At 38.2% G+C, this 23,431-nt stretch overlaps 2 protein-coding genes across 8 annotated transcripts in view; both read right to left on the bottom strand.

The window, feature by feature from the left end:
* Positions 1-23,431, bottom strand: part of LOC115225268 (adhesion G-protein coupled receptor G6-like) — a 1,160,637-nt gene that overhangs the window by 3,728 nt on the left and 1,133,478 nt on the right. The window lies entirely within an intron of this gene.
* The window catches only part of LOC115225305 (slit homolog 1 protein), a 514,782-nt gene continuing 500,892 nt past the window's right edge, over positions 9,542-23,431 (bottom strand). For all 7 annotated transcript variants that reach the window (XM_036513966.1, XM_036513964.1, XM_036513965.1 and 4 more), the window contains 4 exons: positions 20,285-20,442; positions 15,385-15,476; positions 12,276-12,459; positions 9,542-9,772 (listed from right to left, as the gene is read on the bottom strand). In XM_036513966.1, coding sequence (XP_036369859.1) covers positions 9,687-9,772; positions 12,276-12,459; positions 15,385-15,476; positions 20,285-20,442 — 520 coding nt within the window. In that variant the 3' untranslated portion in view covers positions 9,542-9,686. The remainder of the gene's footprint in view (positions 9,773-12,275; positions 12,460-15,384; positions 15,477-20,284; positions 20,443-23,431) is intronic.

Genomic DNA, 23,431 nt, shown 5'->3' with positions numbered 1-23,431 from the left:
GCTGGTGTTGGTTTTGCAGTCCGATCTGATATCCTGAAGAAGTTGGAAGAGCTCCCTGTTCCTATAAATGAACGTATAATGACCCTACGGTTGCACTTGAAAGGTAAGCGGTTTGCTACTCTAATAAGTGCCTATGCACCTACTTTGACTAGCTGTGATGAAGATAAAATAATCTTTTATAGCCAGCTGAGAGCCATACTTAGAAAAATCCCCAATTCTGATAAAATCATTCTACTGGGGGATTTTAATGCCAGAGTAGGAACAGACTGGCAAACATGGAACTCTCTAGGACATTTTGGTGTAGGAAAAATGAATAGCAATGGTCTTATGCTACTGGAGCTTTGCGAAGAACACGGACTTTACATTGCAAGTACTCATTTTGTGCACAAAGGTGATCACACAACAACATGGATGCATCCAAGGTCCAAAGTTTGGCACTTGCTGGATTACGTCATCATCCGCAAGCGTGACATTTATGACATTTGTAATGTCAAGTCCTTGCATGGATCAGAATGCTGGACGGACCACAGTCTGGTGCGAGCAAAGTTCCGAATGGTGATTAGAGGGAAAGAGAGAAGAGGACCAGTCAGCATTCCTCGCCGTCTAAATGTCCACAAGGTATATGATGTTGTGGTTAGGAAAGAGCTTCAGACGCGCTTGTCCAGCATTGAAACTGCTGCAGGATGGGAAGATTTTCGAGACCAGGTTGTTCAATGTGCAGCCGAAACACTGGGGTATGTTACTGCCAGACACAGAGTCTGGTTTGATGAGAATGATGCTGAAATTCAACGACTATTAGTGGTGAAGCGCCATGCCCACAGTGTGTTGTTGCACAGAGAACTGTCTACTGTGCAGCGAAGTCTAGCACTTGCCCACTATAACAGTGTAAAATCACTACTGCAGCGATCTCTCAGGAAGATGCAGAACACTTGGTGGGAGGATCTTGCTCGTGATGTTCAGGCTGCTGATGATGCAAATGACAGCAAGAAGCTTTACCATCTTATGAAGCGAGCTTATGGACCTAAGAGCTCCACATCAGCTCCTTTGCTTTCCAAGGAGTCTTTCACTCTGTTTACTAAATCAACAGAAATCACAGGTCGCTGGATCGAACACTTCTCTGAACTCCTAAACCATGAGTCAGTTGTGGATGAAACAGTGATTGAAACTATGAAACAAAGACCTATCATTGACTCCTTACACTCATCGCCATCAATACATGAAGTAATGACATCAATAAGTAAATTGAATCTTGGTAGAGCACCTGGAAAGGATGGAATTTGTGCTGAGGTCTTGCGATTTGGTGGTAATTGCATCACACAGTCCCTTCATGAACTTATTAGTGCAGTCTGGAGGGATGGTGCAATACCTAAGGACTGGAAGGATGCAATTATTCTTCCTCTATATAAAGGAAAAGGAGCCAGAACAATGTGTGGTAACTACAGAGGTATTGCTCTACTATCAGCTGCTGGCAAGGTTCTGGCAAATATTGCTTTTGCTAAGGTTAGCTCTATGGGAATATATGTCAGATATCGATCTTCTGGCCGCCTCTTTAATCTTCGCCGATTTGCTGCCAATTCAAAGGTTTCCCAGTCTATTATTCGTGACCTCCTTTATGCAGATGACTGTGACTTAGTCACTCATACAGTGGATGACATGTAAATACTCATGAATTGCATTTCTGCTTCTTGCAGGGCATTTGGACTCAGCATTAGCCTGGACAAGACTGTTGTAATGTTCCAGCCTGCACCAGGAAATCCATATATAGAACCAGCTATCTTGGTTGAAGGAACAATTCTGAAGGTAGTAGACAAGTGTGTCTACCTGGGCAGCACACTCAGCCGTTCTTGCTCCCTGGATGAGGAAATATCTTTCAGGTTGCAGAGAGCAACAAATTCCTTCCGGTCTCTTCAGTCTCGTGTCTGGTCCCAACATGGCATCTCAAGGAGAACAAAATATGCTGTGTACCGTGCTTGTGTACTGACGGTGCTTATCTACTCATGTGAGACATGGACTCTGTACAAACGTCAGGTAAGGGTCCTTGAACGTTTTCATCAGAGATGTCTCAGACACATTCTCAATGTTGGCTGGACCTCAAAAATTCCAGACACACAGATCCTGAGGACAGCTGATATCTTGAGTATTGAGGCGATGGTACACAAGCACCGGTTGCATTGGACTGGACACCTTATTAGAATGGAGGATAGAAGGATTCCTAAGCAGATGCTCTATGGAGAACTTGTGAATGGAAGGAGACTCCGGCAGAAACCAAGGCTGCGATTTAAGGACTGTGTTAAGTCCTCGTTAAAGGCCTTTGATATGCAGGACACTGACTGGGAGAACAATGCCTGTCATCGCCACAGATGGAGGGAGCAGGTTAAGGAGGGGATCGACACTTTTGAGAGAGTACGTATCCAGCATGAAGAACTTAGGCGAGCTGCGCGAAAGCGCACGGCTCGTATAGTGAATGGGGAAAGCTTGGTCTGCAATTTTTGCAGTCGTGTGTGCTTGTCAAGAGCAGGGCTAATTAGCCACCAACGGAGCCGTAAATGCAAAATATAAGTTAGTCCTAGAGTGCACAATGTTCCTGAAGGTGGGCAATGGCCTTCCTCGGTCACGAGTGGACGGCCATCATGCATGTATGTATGTATGTATGTATGTATGTATGTATGTATGTATGTATGTATGTATGTATGTATGTATGTATGTATGTGTGTATGTATGTATATATGTATATATGTATGTATATATGCATGTGTGTATGTATGTATGTATATATATGTATGTATGTATGTATATATGTATGTATATATGTATGTGTGTATGTATGTATGTATGTATGTATGTATGTGTGTTTGTATGTATGTTTGTGTATGTACATATATGTGCGTATGCATATGTGTACATGCGTATGCATGTGTGCGTGCCTATACGCATGTATGTATGTATGCATGTATATAAGTATGTACGTATATACTTATGTATGTACGTGAGTATTTAGGTAAGTGTGTTTCCACATCAATGGCCTTTCCTGCAGACATCAACCACATCGACCTTACCAATCTGTGAGAACCCCACTAAATGATGGCTGTTGCATCTCTGTATTAAAACAATTTATGGAAGAAAATAGAAAATGAAATTCTTACTTGGAACAAACATAAAATATTATATAAGAATGAGACAGGCTAATGATATTCCGCAGCCAATGTAAGATGCCATAGATAAGAGGTGACTAGTTTCCCCCGATTTCTGGTAGACATCCTGCAACAGAAACAAATAACAACGTATTAACTCCTTTTCCCATTCACATTCCTATGTCGGTCAATAATTATATAAATTATGAGTGTATAAAGTGTTGATGTAGAATGTTGCGTATGTGTAAGCTGCATTAATGACAATATTAATAATGGGTGGTCTTACATTGTATGTTGGATGAGAGACAGTTTCACCGAATTCATTATGTATATATGGGATGTGTAACTAAAAGTATGAGATGTACCACCAACTCATAGATTTTTAGTTCAAATTCAATTAAGATGGCTTCGTATATTTTATCAGTCCAGCTAACTGAGGTTGCTTCACTTAAACCATATCTCACCTGAGATAGACCGATGTCATTTCTTTCTCATTCCTTTAACACAAGGCAAATTAAGATCATTCTTCCACTATCAGACCTTGATGTTGTATGATCAGTTTCCTTTACATAAAGCAGCATCCTTTAACAAGTAAGAGGACGTGTCCGCTTCAAATATGTTTTGGCCATGGATACTATAGATTATGAATGATGACAAAATAGATATGACAGCATTTTCGATAGGTTGTTCGTCTAATTTTGGGTCAATATATAACATGGAATATGTGAAAAATGAATATTTAGATAGAGGAAGAAATGGGAAATTGAAATCATTTTCGTAACAAGAATTAGAGAAATGAAAACATTAATAAAGACAACAAGTGAATTGATTCTGTAATGTTTCTGATAAAAACTGACAAAGATAGACGCAATATCAGTGACCTGACGATTTAATCTCGGTTCTTGTGGCGTCGGTGATATTGGAAACTGGTATGGAGTGAACTAGCAATTTGAATTAATTCAAAAATCATGTAGCTACAATATGTGCCATAGATAGGTGCATATGTTATTTTGTGGGCGGCAGAAGTGTTATATAAGTAACAAGTGGTGGATACATGTGTAGTATGGATATAAAAAAGCATCAGTAGAAGAAATCGCATAAATATAAGGAGAGTTCATATAAGAGAAACACGAAAGACCAAGGGTTTAACATCTAAGCTGCCAACATGTTTATTGAGCTACGGAGGGTCATCATATCTTAAATACATCTCTATCAACTAGACGACCATTCAGGTGGTTTCAACATAACAGATTTTTACTGTCAGGACAGGTGACCATCTCTCTCGATTCCTTTCACATCAATGCTGAAAGAATTCTCCTCTATTTTGTTGATGACACGTAAAGGACATCGTCCTAAGTTTAAACTCATAAACAACAGCCATAACAACTACAACTACGACCCACACATTTACCGACATGTCCACCAATACAAAATCAAGCAGGTGTTGAAATTATTAATGCATAGACACAAGCAGCCTAATTACAGTTAATTAAGAAGTTGTCATAATTTTACTAACCAAAAGGGCAAAACTTGTCAGATGGTCACAGGAACAAAGTACTTTCTTTCCAGGTTCATACTTGGATACATTACAGCCTTTGGTTGACCATTTGGGATTCTGTCCAGGAGATTCATCCCAAAAAACACACTGTGGGTTGTTGGCATTCTGAAAAAAAAAAAAAACATTCTGATAATTTAATCAAATTAGCTTATAATTAAAATACATGTAATGCGTCTTTGTTAATTACGTTATCAAAACGTGAAAACATAGCAAACACCGTTTTGATTGCTTTTGGCATTGGGAATCCAACATCATTGGATGTGGCATTTTACCTCATGAAAAGTTGGTGTCTCAGTCTTCGCTAAGTCAAGCGGGAGCTTGAAAGTGGAGTGAGCTGTCCTGCCGCCTGGCAACAAAGTAGCCGCAATTCTCTGACCATTTTACCTCATTTATACATCTTTATATATAAAATTGAAGTTGTGTGTGTGAGACTCTGTCTCCTCCGATTTAGATTCCTAACTACTCCCACATTTTGCAGTGCAGTTTAACCAAAAGCGGGTATCTTATAGTCGTTATTCATATCGAGCCCTTCTGGGCATTAGCGCGCGTCTACGATGACTCTACGATTAAAAAAAAATTACCATCATTTTTCCGCATTTTTAATGATTTTTGCTCGGGTTATATAAGGGAAGTAACTCTCTAAAAATGCTTATATAGTTATTTCCCTTACAAACCCTAGCAACGCCGGACGATACTGCTAGTCTATGTATATTCTCATAATATACAGCATTCACCATAAAAGTGGAAGAAGAAGACATTAGATGGTGTAGTTCTAGAAACAATTAACGATATACAAGTTGATAAGATATTCATGTTTGGGATGTGTTTCATAGATTTACTGGGTCAGGTAGAACATGAAAATAAAGAGCAACAACGGTCACCACATGAAAGCCCGAAGTAATTCACACTTAAATTACACGGCCATAATGAATGAAGCCAATACGGAAAGATATTAAAGCATTATGTTGTGGATAGGAAAATACAAGACAAACAACTTAAAGCTTGGAATGAAAAAAGAATGCCTCCATCATCACACAACGTTTACATTATAAACATAAAGTTATAACTCTCAACACGGTAACAGCTACTACTACTACTACTACTACTACTACTACTACTGCTACTACTACTACTACAGTGTTTCTTTCGAGAAGAGTGAGATGTGGATTTGAAATGAAATATTAACAACAGCAACAAGTTATTATGATAGGTATAGTTATTACCTGATCTATTAGTTCGAATGAGATATTAACCGGATCCACGAGGTTGGTTATTTGAATGTTTGGAATCGTTGCGGCAATAATGTGACTGTTGATTTTAGTGTTTGCTTTGGTATTGGAGTTTTGTATTACCTGTAAAAAGATGACATCATATAAAAACTAATCTATTCAATAGAAAAGTTGGCAATCTTACGGTTCTGGTATATTTTACGTCAAATGACCACGTGTATTAGTTTATATATGATCGTCGATTTTCGTAAAAATCTTTTATTTTTTACATTATTTTTTTACATATGGGGTTTTAAGTTTCTATATACATTATAAATTATATACATCCACACACACATACATGCATACATGCATATGTGTATATACATAGCATTTGTAGCTGTGTTCTATTAGTATTGCTATCAACAACGAATTCAAGCATTAAGTCTGGTGGAGAAAGATAAATTGCCATTTTGGTTCCATACCCTATATAGCTTATCATCCTTCAGGGAGAAAAACGAAATCCTCGAAACGGCAGCCCGTTCTTCGGTTTTCAGGTGTTTCAATAAACTCTTTGGTAATGAAATGAAGTTCTGTGTCTGATGGAAGAAAATAAAATAAAATGAAATTGATAAATAAAATACTCTACTACATATGATGTCACTGTGAAAATTGTTAATAAAACCAGGTGGTTATTTATCTTTGCAACCCCCTTCAATTAATTGTCAGTACTTATTTGAAAGAGGTTGAACCTGAAAATGCATAAATTTGAGAAGAATCGGACTGCGGGCACACCCCTCCTGTTCATAAGTACATTTAACAAAAATTCTATCAGATGACGTGAGTGTAAAGAAATGTATTGAAACAAATCCGGAAATCAATCAGAGTTTGATTATCAAGAGCTTCTAAATATACGATGTTTTGAGTGTGTCTTTTAATTGGTGTATAAATGAAAAGATTTTGGGGACTTCCAACTCGCGAACATCCTACATATAATTGCCCATGAGAGAAGCAATGTGAAGTCCAACAACCTTCAGAGACTGTCTTTGGGATTTACTCTTTTACTTGTTTCAGTCATTTGACTGTGGCCATGCTGGAGCACCGCCTTTAATCGATCAAATCGACCCCGGGACTTATTCTTTGTAAGCCCAGTACTTATTCTATCGCTCTCTTTTGCCGAACCGCTTAGTAACGGGGACATAAACACACCGGCATCGGTTGTCAAGTAATGCTAGGGGGACAAACACACACACACAAACACACACACGCATATATATATATAATACACACACACGCATATATATATATATATATATATATATATATATATATATATATATATATATATATATATATATATATATATTATATATATATATATATATATATATATATATATATATATATATATATATATATATGCGTGTGTGTATATATTATATATATATATAATAAATATTAGGGAATAAATCCAAATTTAGAGGGAAAAAATCAGATTTAGGATTAAATCCAATTTTATAGTAAATATTATATAATATTAATTAGAGACAAAACCACTATTTTGCAAAACAAACAAGGAAAGACTTAATCAATACATAAAATTTTAATAAAAAGTAAAAAAACCGCCACTACAATTGTTTCATGTCCTGATCGACAATCTTCAGGTGGATTTCCAATCTAAAATATCAATATTTTAAAATATAAGTATAAAAAATAATAACTTTAAAATAATTAAAGTATCAATGAAAAAATATAAATATATAATCTATATATAACCTATATATAATCCATATATAATCAATATATAAACTAAAATAAACCTATCAACAATTAAATATAATACAAAATAAAAATAAACTATATATACACCCATACACATATAACTAATTATATATAACCATATCTAAATACATACACTAAATCACACACCTATATATATATCCCTATACATACACATAAAAACGTCTAGGCAACGATAAATAAATAAATAAAATAGCCATGTGTATGTATAGGGATATATATATAGGTGTGTGATTTAGTGTATGTATTTAGATATGGTTATATATAATTAGTTATATGTGTATGGGCGTATATATAGTTTATTTTATTTGTATTATATTTAATTGTTGATAGGTTTATTTTAGTTATATATTGATTATATATGGATATATAGGTTATATAGATTATATATTTATATTTTTTCATTGATACTTTAATTATTTTAAAGTTATTATTTTTTATACTTATATTTTAAAATATTGAGATTTTAGATTGGAAATCCACCTGAAGATTGTCGATCAGGACATGAAACAATTGTAGCGGCGGTTTTTTTACTTTTTATTAAAATTTTATGTATTGATTAAGTCTTTCTTGTTTGTTTTGCAAAATAGTGGTTTTGTCTCTAATTAATATTATATATATATATATATATATATTTTTTGTACTTGTTTCAGTCATTGACTGCGGCCATGCTGGAGCACCGCCTTTTGAATATATATATATATATTATATATATTATATATATATATATATATATTATGCGTGTGTGTGTTTGTGTGTCTGTGTTTGTCCCCCTAGCATTACTTGACAACCGATGCTGGTGTGTTTATGTCCCCGTTATATATATATACATATACGACGGGCTTCTTTCAGTTTCCGTCTACTAAATCCACTCACAAGGCTTTGGTCGGCCCGAGGCTATAGTAGAAGACACTTGCCCAAGGTGCCACGCAGTTGGACTGAACCCGGAACCATGTGGTTGGTAAACAAGCTACTTACCACACAGCCACTCCTGCTAAAGATATTGGTGTTTAGAACAAACGGTTAATAAGGGAGAAATCATGAGAAAGTACTGTAACATTGCCTTTGCTTGGTTTTCATTATTTCCATACAAAACACCATAGGAAACCCCATCGAACGTGTCCTTCTCCACTTTGATGGCACCAATACCAAGATTAGAATTTAAAGCTGTGAGTTGCTGCCCTTCCAGTGGAATCTCTTCAGGGATTGCTTCTATAATGTCCAGCATTCTGTGAGAAAACCAAGAAATGAAATCTCAACTAAGAGTGTGTTTCGAATACGTAATTAGATATAGGTGTAATTGCACTAATTATATTGATTAATAAATCTATGCTACTGTTTCTTCTTCTTCTTCTTCTTCTCTTCTTCTTCTTCTTCTTCTTCTTCTTCTTCTTCTTCCTCCTCCTCCTCCTGCTCCTCCTCCTTCCCCTCATTCATTTCCTCTTCCTCCTCCAGCTCATTCATGATTGCCTTGTTGTTGTTGTTGTTCTTCTTGTTCTTCTCTTCTTCTTCTTCTTCCATTCTTCTTCTTCTTCTTCTTCTCTCTTCCAATTCTTCTTCCTTCTTCTTCTTCTTCTTCTTCTTCTTCTCTTTTCTTCTTCTCTCTTCTTCTTCTTCTTCCAATTCTTCTTCTTCTTCCATTCTTCTTCTTCTTCTTCTTCTTTGTCTTCTTCTTCTTCTTCTTCTTCTTCTTCTTCTTTTCCTCTTCCTCTTCCTCTTCCTCTTCTTCTTCTGCTCCTCATCCTCCCCATTCTCTTCCTCCTCCTCCTCCTCCTCCTCCTCCTCCTACTACTACTACTACTACTACTACTACTACACTGACAAAAAATGAGTTTAGATTTTACCTTTGTCCAGTTCTCTTTGATTGTTGTGCTTTATCCAAAAGCTCTTCCTGTGTTTTTATTATATCGTTAATACTAGGAAGTATATTCTTCAGTATAATATTTGCGGGCAAGTTCGGTATCAATGGCACCAATTTCTCATGAGTGTCTACAGCCAAGTCAATATCTTCTGCTTTGAAATACACCGATTTCTGTGAACTTTGAGGAGTTTTGTTAACGCCCCCTCAGCGTTTACTGCAATGGAAAATTATACATGAAATTTACTGTCGCTTTTAGACGAAGTATTAGAAGCAAATTAAATGTCGCATAACATTTAATGCAAGTTAATTAACAACTCAGACTTCATATAACATACAGATTGCTAAATGTGTTCATTTGTATATCGTGTGGTGGAAGCACTCCGTCGGTTTCTGCCGGGTAAGGGGTTAAGAAATGGGCCCTCACTCATACACACAGATTCACAAGCAATAAAACTTATCGTTGGAAAGATGAGTGAGAGAGCTGTAAATGAAGGATGGAAATGGGTTGCAGATTTAGAAATGGATGGATGGAAGCACTCCGTCAGTTACGACGATGAGGGTTCCGGTTGATCCGAATCAACGGAACAGCCTGCTCGTGAAATTAACGTGCAAGTGGCTGAGCACTCCACAGACACGTGTACCCTTAACGTAGTTCTCGGGGATATTCAGCGTGACACAGAGAGTGACAAGGCTGGCCCTTTGAAATACAGGTACAACAGAAACAGGAAGTAAGAGTGAGAGAAAGTTGTGGTGAAAGAGTACAGCAGGGATCACCACCATCCCCTGCCGGAGTCTCGTGGAGCTTTAGGTGTTTTCGCTCAATAAACACTCACAACGCCCGGTCGGGGAATCGAAACCGCGATCCTATGACCGCGAGTCCGCTGCCCTAACCACTGGGCCATTGCGCCTCCACTCATTTGTATATCAGTTGTATACTAATTATAATAGTTGTATACTGTCAATTTAACGTGACAGTAGGGGATTACACCGCCGCTGTTTAGCCCTACGAAGCATCGAACGCTTCCTGTCGGCTTCGACATATTTATATATTTATATATATATATTTACGAAGTCGAGACAGATATCTGCATCTAGCAGGCCTCTGCTACTCTAGACCGATGATGGGCAAAGACCCTGAAACATGCGTGTCTCTAGATGCAGGCCTAGCTGTTGGGGGTATTTGTCTCCCCTTCGTAAATATATATAAGGATACCATAAATGTGTCGAAGCCGACAGGAAGCGTTCGATGCTTCCTAGGGCTAAACAGCGGTGGTGTAATTCCCTACTGTCACGTTAAATTGACAGTATACAACTATTATATCGCCCCACCACCGTACATATCTCTATGAGATATTTAGAAATTTAATATTTCTGTATACTGATTGTTATATATCCTTTTCTTTACTACCCACAAGGGGTTAAACACAGGGGGACAAACACGGACAGACAAACGGGTTAAACAGACTAATATTTTAAATATTAATGGAACTTACTCACAAGGTACTGGAATTTTGTATGTATACCGTTCTGCCTAAATAATGGAACTGCAGATACAATATCCCTGCATATCTCACGTCTATTTCCATTCTTCTACTTCACTCTCTATTTCATATCTTATCTAAAATAACTATTGCTTGACCATTTTCTCACACCGTCTCTGATGAAGGGATATATAAAATATCCCGGAAACAGCTGTAAGTCCTACTTATAAATGTTCTGAAATCTTTCACAGCCTTAGATTTTTATCTCATTCTGAAAATGTTTTTTATATACACATGCTGAGATATGACCTACGTTGGACTCCTCATTCGCATAATCGCCGAACCTATAGTCTGTCCATAGCACTTACTCAGCATTACCTGACACCTTTGGGTCTTATAGACACCATTACCTCTCATAACCTCTCTTTATATTTTTATATAAATTTATATACATGCACAACACACACACACACACACACACACACACACACACACACACACACACACACACACACATACATATATATATATATATATATATATAGATAGATAGATTGATCCACATATACATATACGTATATACATATACATATACACAAGGCGCAGGAGGGACTGTGTGGTAAGTAGCTTGCTAACAAACCACATGGCTCCGGGTTCAGTCCCACTGCGTGGCATCTTGAGCAAGTGTCTTCTGTTATAGTCCCGGGCCGACCAATGCCTTGTGCGTGGATTTGGTAGACAGAAACTGAAAGAAGCCTGTCGTATATATGTATATGTATATATATATGTATGTGTGTATTTGTGTGTCTGTGTTTGTCCCCCTAGCATTGCTTGACAACCGATGCTGGTGTGTTTACGTCCCCGTCACTTAGCGGTTCGGCAAAAGAGTCCGATAGAATAAGTACTGGGCTTACAAAGAATAAGTCCTGGAGTCGATTTGCTCGACTAAAGGAGGTGCAGTCAAATGATTGAAACAAGTAAAAGAGTAAAGAATAAAGAGATATATCTATATGTATCTATTTCACCCTATATATATATATATATATATATATATATATATATATATATATATGCATGTACACACATACCATGCACACACGTGTGTGTGTGTGTGTGTGTGTGTGTGTGTGTGTGTGTGTGTTTCGACTCATGTGTGTGTTTGTTAAAACTGATGATCTCCGAAATTCAAGTCTAATATATCAAGTGAAATTATATCAGAAAATAGACGTCACTCACCAATGAGATCGTTCTTGCTGCATAAGTTTCCGGTGCAACAAACAACGCACGAAACGTCGCTGGTCCATTTGTTGCACGTAAAGGTATTGTTTCTCATAGCTTCAAGACATTCTCTGTAGGTGCTGCAGGATTTTTCAAACTTCACTGTTCCATCATTTATGGATAGCTTACTTTCACATACGGGCTGTTGCAATAAATACAAAAATCATTTACTACCACTACCACTACTACTGCGAACAACAGCAACAACAACAACAACACAGGTGATATTTAGCATGCAAGAGAGTTCAAATGCTGTAATCGGCTTCTCACTATATCTCACACCTGTCGATAGTCCATCGATGTAATCCATTACAGTCTCCGATTCATTGCCTCTCCCGAACACATCAGCGAATTTCTGTTGGAAAGTTCACATATCTGCAAGGACCTGACTAATATACACACCTTTCGATCTTTCATATCTCACAAAAAAACCCCCAAAAAAACGTGATAACAAAACCAATTCTTTCAAGTATATTTTGTCTTGTTCTCTTTTTGTTCTTCTTCCACACGGACCCCATCGGACCCCATCGGACCGCTTTTGTACCTTTGCTGACAACTTCGTTTTCAATGAAGAAATGGCCAAGTGTCAAATTTGCCACCAGCAATTCGATCGCGATGCTTTTAACAATTATTTCTCCGGTATTTCTCATTGTTGAAAGGCAAAGTCGAAATCCGCCGAGGTCGACTTTGCCTTTCATCCTTTCGGGGTCGATAAATTAAGTACCAGTTACGCACTGGGGTCGATGTAATCGACTTAATACCTATGTCTGTTCTTGTTTGTCCCCTCCGTATTTAGCCCCTTGTGGGTAATAAAGAAATAGGTATTTCTCACTGTTTCCCTCTCTATTTCTTCCTATCAGTAGCACTTCTCTAAATGCTCTCGAACTTCGCCTAAACGTCTTCTTCGTCCTCTTAAGGATGCTCTACAACTGGTTGTAGCTGATAATTAATCTCAATTATTGCTTCACAAATTAATTAGTCTAAACTCCGTAATCTTTGCAAGTTCGTAAAGATACATCCAACGTCGGGGAACTGGATCCCTGTCTACGGACCCGATTTAAGTTTACAGAGCAGATAAAATGTATGGTCTGTGTAGTTGACCACTTTGAACTAAGGACATCCTACACTATCCTTATCTGCTAGCCTAACACACTCTTTCAAGATACAATTAAGGTTACCTATTTCTTTATTACCCACAAGGAGCTAAACATAGAGGGGACAAACATGGACAGACATAGGTATTAAGTCGATTATATAGACCCCAGTGCGTAACTGGTACTTAATTTATCGACCCGGAAAGGATGAAAGGCAAAGTCGACCTCGGCGGAATTTGAACTCACAACGTAACGGCAGCCGAAATACCGCTAAGCATTTCGCCCAACGTGCTAACGATTCTGCCAGGTTACCGATGCTCCGTGTCTGCAGAGGTACATCAGGAATATCCACTCGGAAATTTATTGACAGTTGGAATCTTCTAAGCAGGATTTCTATGTTTTTTGTAGCCCCTTCTTTGAGTTACTCTCATACAGCCTCACCTTGTGTATAAAATGCAGTTCCAAATTTATCGTGTAGGGATCAAGGAGTCCCTTAGAAACCTTTCAGATGTCAGGAAAAATCGAGTAAACCTGACACAGTTGTGGCCTACACAGCTACTTACCTCAGAACATCACCTTCGCTGTACGAAAGTGCTGCTTTCAGACCATAATTGAGGAGCATCTGGTACCCCTGATGTCCAGGATGATTGACCATAATTTGAAATTTAATGCTTTGCCGGATAACACAGCTATCATTCAAACGAAAATTCTAAGCTACAGAAATATCTCATAAGTCATACGAGTGGCTGTGTGGTAAGTAGCTTGCTAACAAACCACATGGTTCCGGGTTCAGTCCCACTGCGTGGCATCTTGGGTAAGTGTCTTCTGCTATAGCCCCGGGCCGACCAATGCCTTGTGAGTGGATTTGGTAGACGGAAACTGAAAGAAGCCTGTCGTATATATGTATATATATGTATATGTGTGTGTGTGTTTGTACCCTAGCATTGCTTGACAACCGATGTTGGTGTGTTTACGTCCCCGTAACTTAGCGGTTCGGCAAAAGAAACCGATAGAATAAGTACTGGGCTTACAAAGAATAAGTCCCGGGGTCGATTTGCTCGACTAAAAGGCGGTGCTCTAGCATGGCTGCAGTCACATGACTGAAACAAGTAAAAGAGTAAAAGAGTAAAAAAGGGAGATCGGAGGTCGTTGGACAACGGACCTTGCTTTCAGGTTGACTTTTGGACTCGTATATCCATACATCCCACTCTGAGTCATTTTTATCAGAGAAAGAAAAGAGAAGAGGCCATACATAAGGTCGTGGGTTCGATTTCTGGACCGAGTGGCGCCTTGTGTTCTTGAACAAGGCCCTTCATTTCACGTTGCTCGAGTCTACTCAGCCGGAAATGAGTACCAGCCTAATGTTGGTCATCCCTTTTCTCCTTCAAATGTCTAATCTTTGCTGTTTTGTCGAGTCCAGAATAGGAAGACCGAGAGGGTGTCTATATCTGCTTGCGAATACATAGGCCACCAAACCAATAAGCAAAAGCATGATACCAGTTACCTGGCCATACTGGCTTTAGGTGACGGCTGTGGATATATTGGAAGCACTCCGTCGGTTATCACGACGAGGGTTCCGGTTGATCCGAATCAACGGAACAGCCTGCTCGTGAAATTAACGTGTAAGTGGCTGAGCACTCCACAGACACGTGTACCCTTAACGTAGTTCTCGGGGATATTCAGCGTGACACAGAGAGTGACAAGGCCGGCCTTTGAAATACAGGTACAACAGAAACAGGAAGTAAGAGTGAGAGAAAGTTGTGGTGAAAGAGTACAGCAGGGATCACCACCATCCCCTGCCGGAGCCTCGTGGAGCTTTATGCGTTTTCGCTCAATAAACACTCACAACGTCCGGTCTGGGAATCGAAACCGCGATCCTACGACCGCGAGTCCGCTGCCCTAACCACTGGGCCATTGCGCCTCCGCTGTGGATATATTATAACGGGAATGAAGAGAGTAAAATTTCAGTTTACTTCATCGGCTGTACAGTTTGTCACTTTTGGGTCCTTGCACTTCATCCCTGAACATGTTTCACACTGCAAATTCCGTTGAAACAACGAGTAATCTACAGAATGTAAGTAAATACAAATATTTATGAACCAAATGTGCAATGTATAACAATAAGAGCAAAGAACCACTTTATGGCATAAGGCAAATGGGAACGTGTTGATGTTGGAGTCAATACATGTGAAAATAATAAAAATAATGATAATAATAATAATAATGATAATAATAATAATAATAATAATAATATTAATAATAATAATGATAATAATAATAATAATAATAATAATAATAATAATAATAATGATAATAATGATGATAATAATAATAATAATAATAATGATAATAATAATAATAACAATAATACTAATAATAATGATAATAATAATAATAATAATAATAATAATAATAATAATGATGATGATAATAATAATAATAATAATGATAATAATAATAATAATAATGATAATAATGATAATAATGATGATAATAATAATAATAATAATAATAATGATACTAATAATAATAATATTAATAATAATGATATTAATAATAATAATAATAATACTAATAATAATAATAATGATAATAATAATAATAATAATAATAATAATAATAATAATGATAATAATGATAATAATAATAATAATAATGATAATAATAATAATAATAATAATAATAATAATGCTAATAATGATAATAATAATAATAATAATGATAATAATAATAATAATGATAATAATAATAATAATAATGATAATAATAATAATAATAATATTAATAATAATAATAATAATAATAATAATACTAATAATACTACTAATAATAATAATAATAATAATAATACTAATGATAATAATAATAATAATAATAATAATAATAATAATAATAATAATGATAATAATAATAATAATAATAATAATAATAATAATAATAATACTAATAATAATGATAATAATAATAATAATAATAATAATAATAATAATAATAATAATAATAATAATAATAATAATGAGATAGTGTCTCATGGGAACTGCTCATATCCTACGCAAAATATTTTCTTTGTAATCTCAAGGTTTAAAACAAACAATTTTTTTTATTAGACACTCACTAGTACAATACCAAAAAAAACCCCAAATATATGGCACACTAGGCATAACAACAACGTGAACTTCCAACCTGTTGTCTCTTGAGGTCTCTGGGTGAGACTTGGAGCCAACTTGTACAAATATAAAGCAAAAGTCAAACATAGAATAATAATAATAATAATAAAAAGGGTAAAGACCCCCTTCGGTCATGAGTGACCATGGGTTTGCACCTAGAGAGTTACCCTCTGAGGCACAAGTCTGGCCAAGGTTGTTTTATGGAAGACCAGTAGTCGCCCATGCATACCGGCCTCCCTTCTCAACGCCATCAGTGTTATCCAAGGGAAAGACAAAGGTCGATACAGCTTGGCACCTGTGACGTCGCAACTCATTTCTACAGCTGAGTGAACTGGAGCAACGTGAAATAAAGTGTCTTGCTCAAGAACACAACACGCAGCCCGGTCCGGGATTCGAGCTCACAACTTCACGATCGTAAGCTCGATGCTCTAACCACTGAGCCATGCGCTTCCAATAATAATAATAATAACAATAATAATAATAATAAAATAATAATATAATAATAATAATAATAATAATAATAATAAAATAATAATAATAATAATAATAATAATAATAATGAAATTATTGTATACAGTGCACAGGTGCACCACAACTTGTCAAAAGTGCGTATAAAGAATATGCAGTAATGTACAAATGTCTGGAGAGGGAACAGTGTATGAGTCAGATAAATGCTTGTGTGTGTATGGAGGGGAGAAAGATCAGGTGTAGTGTTGGCGAATCTCAGGAAGCATGGAAGTTTTGAAGGATGCAGTGCTCCGACAACTAACAACTGATGCCGGCAGTTTGTTCCATGCTTCTGCAACTCTTGGCGTGAAAAAGATGTTTCCGAAAGTTATGGGAGCTGTGCTGTTTTCTGACTTTGTAAACATGTCCACAGGTGTTAGACAGACGGAGTTTGAAAAGGTGCTCAGAGTTATTGTTTGTAAGATGTAAGATAATTCAAACTAAATTATTAATGAAGACTGCTAAAGAATGTTACGATTTTCATTTACCATTATTTCAGTTGTTACAAATTCAACTAAGAATCCTATGAAAGCTGCTTGATGGCCTTTTTGTATTTGTATTTTGCTCCCACAAGAAATGCGAAAATTGTTGAACAACTCAAATAAAGGGAAATAATTCCAAAGTGGCGATTATGTTTTTGTAGAGTGAACTCCCTTATAAGATCTGTCTTAAATTTTGTTATAAGGTATTAAGATATAATTGTTGATATGGGAAGCACTCCGTCGGTTACGACGACGAGGGTTCCGGTTGATCCGAATCAACGGAACAGCCTGCTCGTGAAATTAACGTGTAAGTGGCTGAGCACTCCACAGACACGTGTACTCTTAACGTAGTTCTCGGGGATATTCAGCGTGACACAGAGAGTGACAAGGCCGGCCCTTTGAAATACAGGTACAACAGAAACAGGAAGTAAGAGTGAGAGAAAGTTGTGGTGAAAGAGTACAGCAGGGATCACCACCATCCCCTGCCGGAGCCTCGTGGAGCTTTTAGGTGTTTTCGCTCAATAAACACTCACAACGCCCAGTCTGGGAATCGAAACCGCGAGTCCGCTGCCCTAACCACTGGGCCATTGCGCCTCCACAATTGTTGATTTAATGAGGCAGTCTCAGGTGACTCAGCCTCCTTAAATTGTTGCAACTATAACATGGAATCTTCGAAAATCTCACCTGGAATGTCTATGTGAGATGAACTGAACAGCCCCGTTTACACACAGAATACTCTGATGTTCAATGGGGTGTAATCTATGCTTCAACGAGAAATACTTCATCCTATTTCCGGAGAAAAGTGCCTTAAATCAGATCTCTGAGCTCTTTAAATGCTGTAGACACGCTTCCAAGTATAGGATGAGTTGTCAAAAAATTTCGTAAGGGTAGCAAAAGTTGGTCCTTGAATCTACTAAATTTGCTGAAGCTGACCTACATCTATCGGACATCACCTCGTATAACTTTCATTTTAGTTCTCTCTCTTTCTCTTTTCTCTTTTACTTGTTTCAGTCATTTGACTGCGGCCATACTAGAGCACCGCCTTCAGTCGAGCAAATCGACCCCGGGACTTATTCTATCGGTCTCTTTTGCCGAACCGCTAAGTGACGGGGACGTAAACACACCAGCATCGGTTGTCAAGCAATGCTAAGGAGACAAACACAAACACACAAACACACACACACACACACACACACACCACACACACACACATACACACACACATATACATATATATATACGACGGGCTTCTTTCAGTTTCCGTCTACCAAATCCTCTCACAAGGCTTTGGTCGGCCCGAGGCTATAGCAGAAGATGCTACGCAGTGGGACTGAACCCGGAACCATGTGGTTGGTTAGCAAGCTACTTACCACACAGCCACTCCTGCGCCTATTCATTTTATTTAATCAACCGTCCACTTTCTAGAAACTAACCCGTCAACTATGCTGAATTTTATCTATGGCCTTTTGCCTACCGTGGCTGTGTGGTAAGTAGCTTGTTTACCAACCACATGGTTCCAGATTCAGTCCCACTGCGTGGCACCTTGGACGAGTGTCTTCTTCTATAGCCTCGGGCCGACCAGAGTCTTGTAAGCGGATTTGGTAGACGGAAACTGAAAGAAGCCCGTCGTATATATGTATATATATGTGCGTGTGTGTGTCTGTGTTTGTCTCCCAGCATTGATTGACAACCGATGCTGGCGTGTTTATGTCCCCGTCACTTAGCGGTTCGGCAAAAGAGACCGATAGAATAAGTACTGGGCTTACAAAGAATAAGTCTCGGGGGTCGAGTTGCTCGATTAAAGGCGGTGCTCCAGCATGGCCGCAGTCAAATGACTGAAACAAGTAAAAGAGTAAAAAAGTAAAAGAGTAGAATATCAAAGGCAAAAGATCAACCTGGATAGAGTTTGAACCCAGAACGTAACGTCGGATGAAATATTGCTAAGCGTTTTGCCCGGTGTGCTAACGATTGTGCTAACTCGCCGACGTTGTCAGTGATAATCTATATATATAAAACTGTAGTTGTGTGAGTGTCTGTCCCCTTCGATTTAGATTCCTAACTACTCCCACATTTTGCGGTGCAGTTTAACCAAATTCGGATATCTTATAGTCGTGATTCATATCGAGCCCGTCTGGGTATTAGCGCGCGTCTACGATGAGTCTACGATTTTAAAAATAATTTAACATCATTTTTTATTCCATTTTAATGCATAATTTTTCGTGTGTCGATGGCGGCGGAGTTGGCGTCCATGGTCACACCTGCACCTGTGTTTGCTTCTCCCCCTTCTTCCCTCCCTCGTGAAGCTGTGGGGAAGGGAGTGTAAGGAAATCAACGTCGTAAAGCGTTGTCAAGGAGACCAGCGTTCTTTTAGAACAACGACTTCATGGCTTGAAGACACCAAAACAGAAATGGCTAAGAAAGCCCGAATTGGCATCTATAAGGGAAGTAACTCTCTAAAAATGGTTATATAGCATTTCGAGCAACACGAAAGATGGCAAACTGCGGCAAGCACGGTCGCCCGTTGCTCCGCCGCCCTGACGTGCCCGAAACCGAAAGAACGAAGCTAAGCTCGCGGTGCGACCCCCGTACGCGTGGACGTAGCCGCCACCGATGCCGGAAGGCGTTCACGAGTTATTTCCCTTACAAACCCGAGCAACGCCGGGCGACACTGCTAGTAATAAAATAAGAAGAAAACAAACAAAGCAGATTTTACTAACTTTGACATTGCATATATTTCATTATACGTATTAATTCGCCTAAATCTGTCCGACAGTCGCCCAAGATGTATACATTTTTTTTCAATATTGTCTTCGTATAATTTAGGATGGCCGGCAGGTGACATTCACACATCATGTCCTTATTGTTTCCGAGGTCACTGCAATTATAAAGTGAACAATTATATAGAGAAACTGGTACTTGACAAGAAACAGGGATAATATAACTTCATCATGTGTATAGAAGATATGAAAATCATGTTTTGCTCCAAAAGGTTTTAATAACAGCAATAATGTGAGATGATTTCTGGTGGAAACTGCAAACGTTTAATTCTTGCCCTCTTGCAGCTGACGTCTTAAACAATAAAGTCCCTTTAAGGAAAGAGATGCCGGGGGGGGGGCGCAAACACAGACACACAAACAGATACACACACATACATACTCTCTCTTTACTCTTTTACTTGTTTCAGTCATTTGACTGCGGCATGCTGGAGCACCGCCTTTAATCGAGCAACTCGACCCCGAGACTTATTCTTTTTTCTTTGTAAGCCCAGTACTTATTCTATCGGTCTCTTTTGCCGAACCGCTAAGTAACGGGGACATAAACACGCCAGCATCGGTTGTCAAGCAATGCTAGAGGGACAAACACAGACACACAAACACACACACGCACATATATACATATATACGACAGGCTTCGTTCAGTTTCCGTCTACCAAATCCACTCACAAGGCTTTGGTCGGCCCGAGGTTATAGTAGAAGACACTTGCCCAAGGTGCCACGCAGTGGGACTGAACCTGGAACCATGTGGTTGGTAAACAAGCTACTTACCACACAGCCACTCCTACGCCTATATGTTATTGTTATTATTATTATCCTTATTGTTTTTACGTATTTTTGTATTCATATTCGTGTAACATCGTCCGTTTTTCCGTCCTTGTTTTTGTATACATTCGAGGCTTTCTTCCAAGAAATCTAGTGCGCTTGGCTTAGATTTTCCTTTGGGGCTGGCGAGATCAGAGCAATCTCAAGATTAATCAGCCGAAATTGCGAGGATGATCCGGTTCTTGACTGAAGATCGAAGGCTTCGAATGTCCCGTCCGTGTTTTTTGTATCGCCTTCTAAATGCTTTGCGTTCTTGTCCCAGTTTGCATTTTTTTACACACACACATACACATATATATATATACATATATATATATATATATATATATATATATATATACATATACATATATATACATATACATATATATATATATATACATATACATACATACATACATATACATATATATACATATACATACATATAAATATATACATATATACATATATATATATATATATATATATATATATATATATATATATATATATATATATATGTATATGTATATGTATATATAGACATATATACGATTTTCGTTCCAAGAAGTTATTGGTAGCGATTTGGTGCTGCTGTTTTTGGACAAAACTGCTTTAGACGGGTTGTTTTGGCCTAAAGGAACTTTTGGTGCTAAGGAATTTTTGCTTTTTGCCTACTTAACTGGTCTTAAAGTTGGATAAGAACGAGCTAAAAGCTGAGGAAATAGAGTTTATGTATTATAGAGATCTGTAGAAATTCTCATAATTACAGAGGAGAAAAACGAATTAAGATATATCATTCGGTACATCAATCTAAATAATGTAAAGTATACTAGCCATCTCAATATGGCTAACCACTAAGGGTGGGTGTTACTGTAGCTTGTAGGCCCAGGAGAACATCGTCTCCAGCTGGCTTTAGGCACACTTTCTGTGCCCTTATGGTATTTGCAAAGGGAGGTCATCCCTCTTTCGTAAACCAAAGTTATACGCACGGACTGCAGTTTCGAGGTATTTGCCTCTTGTCAACGTACGGTAATCACCGGTTTTCGATGAAGAGAGACCTGTTTGCAAATATCTATTTAATGTTTTTCCCAGTAACTACTGTCACTGATTTCGAAAAACTGTCTGCAAGCAATAATAAATCTCTGAACGAGATGTAAACAGTAACCGCTCGACAACGTAAGGTATACTAGCCATCTCAATATGGCTAACCACTAAAGGTGGGTGTTACTGTAGCTTGTAGCCCCAGGAGATCATCGTCTCCAGCTGGCTTTCATTTTTTTGGTACTACTAATAATAATGCTTCGTAGAGTCCATCTTCATATCAATACATGTTAATATTTCCCCAGTGGAGGCGCAATGGCCCAGTGGTTAGGGCAGCGGACTCGCGGTCATAGGATCGCGGTTTCGATTCCCAGACCGGGCGTTGTGAGTGTTTATTGAGCGAAAACACCTAAAGCCCCACGAGGCTCCGGCAGGGGATGGCGGTGATCCCTGCTGTACTCTTTCACCACAACTTTCTCTCTCACCCTTACTTCCTGTTTCTGTTGTACCTGTATTTCAAAGGGCCGGCCTTGTCACTCTCTGTGTCACGCTGAATATCCCCGAGAACTACGTTAAGGGTACACGTGTCTGTGGAGTGCTCAGCCACTTACACGTTAATTTCACGAGCAGGCTGTTCCGTTGATTCGGATCAACCGGAACCCTCGTCGTCGAAACCGACGGAGTGCTTCCAATATTTCCCCATGTCGTGTGTGTGTTTGTGACGCTAACACCGAATAATCCATCTACACGATAGTGATAACCAAAATACCCGCGTTCAATTGTCACAATCAGAGGAAAGCTTTGAAGCAAGATGAATCATGGACGATCTAAACTTAGAACAGTGAGGCATTAACGTAGACCTCACTAAACTTTAAAATGCGCATCGCTATTCATTGTTAACTGTATTAAATAACTGAAGGCGGCGGGCTGGCAGAAACGTTAGCACGCCGGGCGAAATGCGTTGCCGTATTTTGTCTGCCGCTACGTTCTGAGTTCAAATTCCGCCGAGGTCGACTTTGCCTTTCATCCTTTCGGGGTCGATAAATTAAGTACCAGTTCACTGGGGTCGATGTAATCGACTTAATCCGTTTGTCTGTCCTTATTTGTCCCGTCTGTGTTTAGCCCCTTGTGGGTAGTAAAGAAATATGTATTAAATAACTGAGAATTTGATGACATCTTTTTTATGATTTTAGTTTTACAAAGAGTTTTGGTTTTCCAATAAAGAAAGGTTTGTTGTAC

Source organism: Octopus sinensis, linkage group LG27 (genome assembly GCF_006345805.1).
Source record: "Octopus sinensis linkage group LG27, ASM634580v1, whole genome shotgun sequence".
Lineage (NCBI taxonomy): Eukaryota > Metazoa > Mollusca > Cephalopoda > Octopoda > Octopodidae > Octopus > Octopus sinensis.
This window is presented reverse-complemented; position numbering and strand designations above follow the sequence as displayed.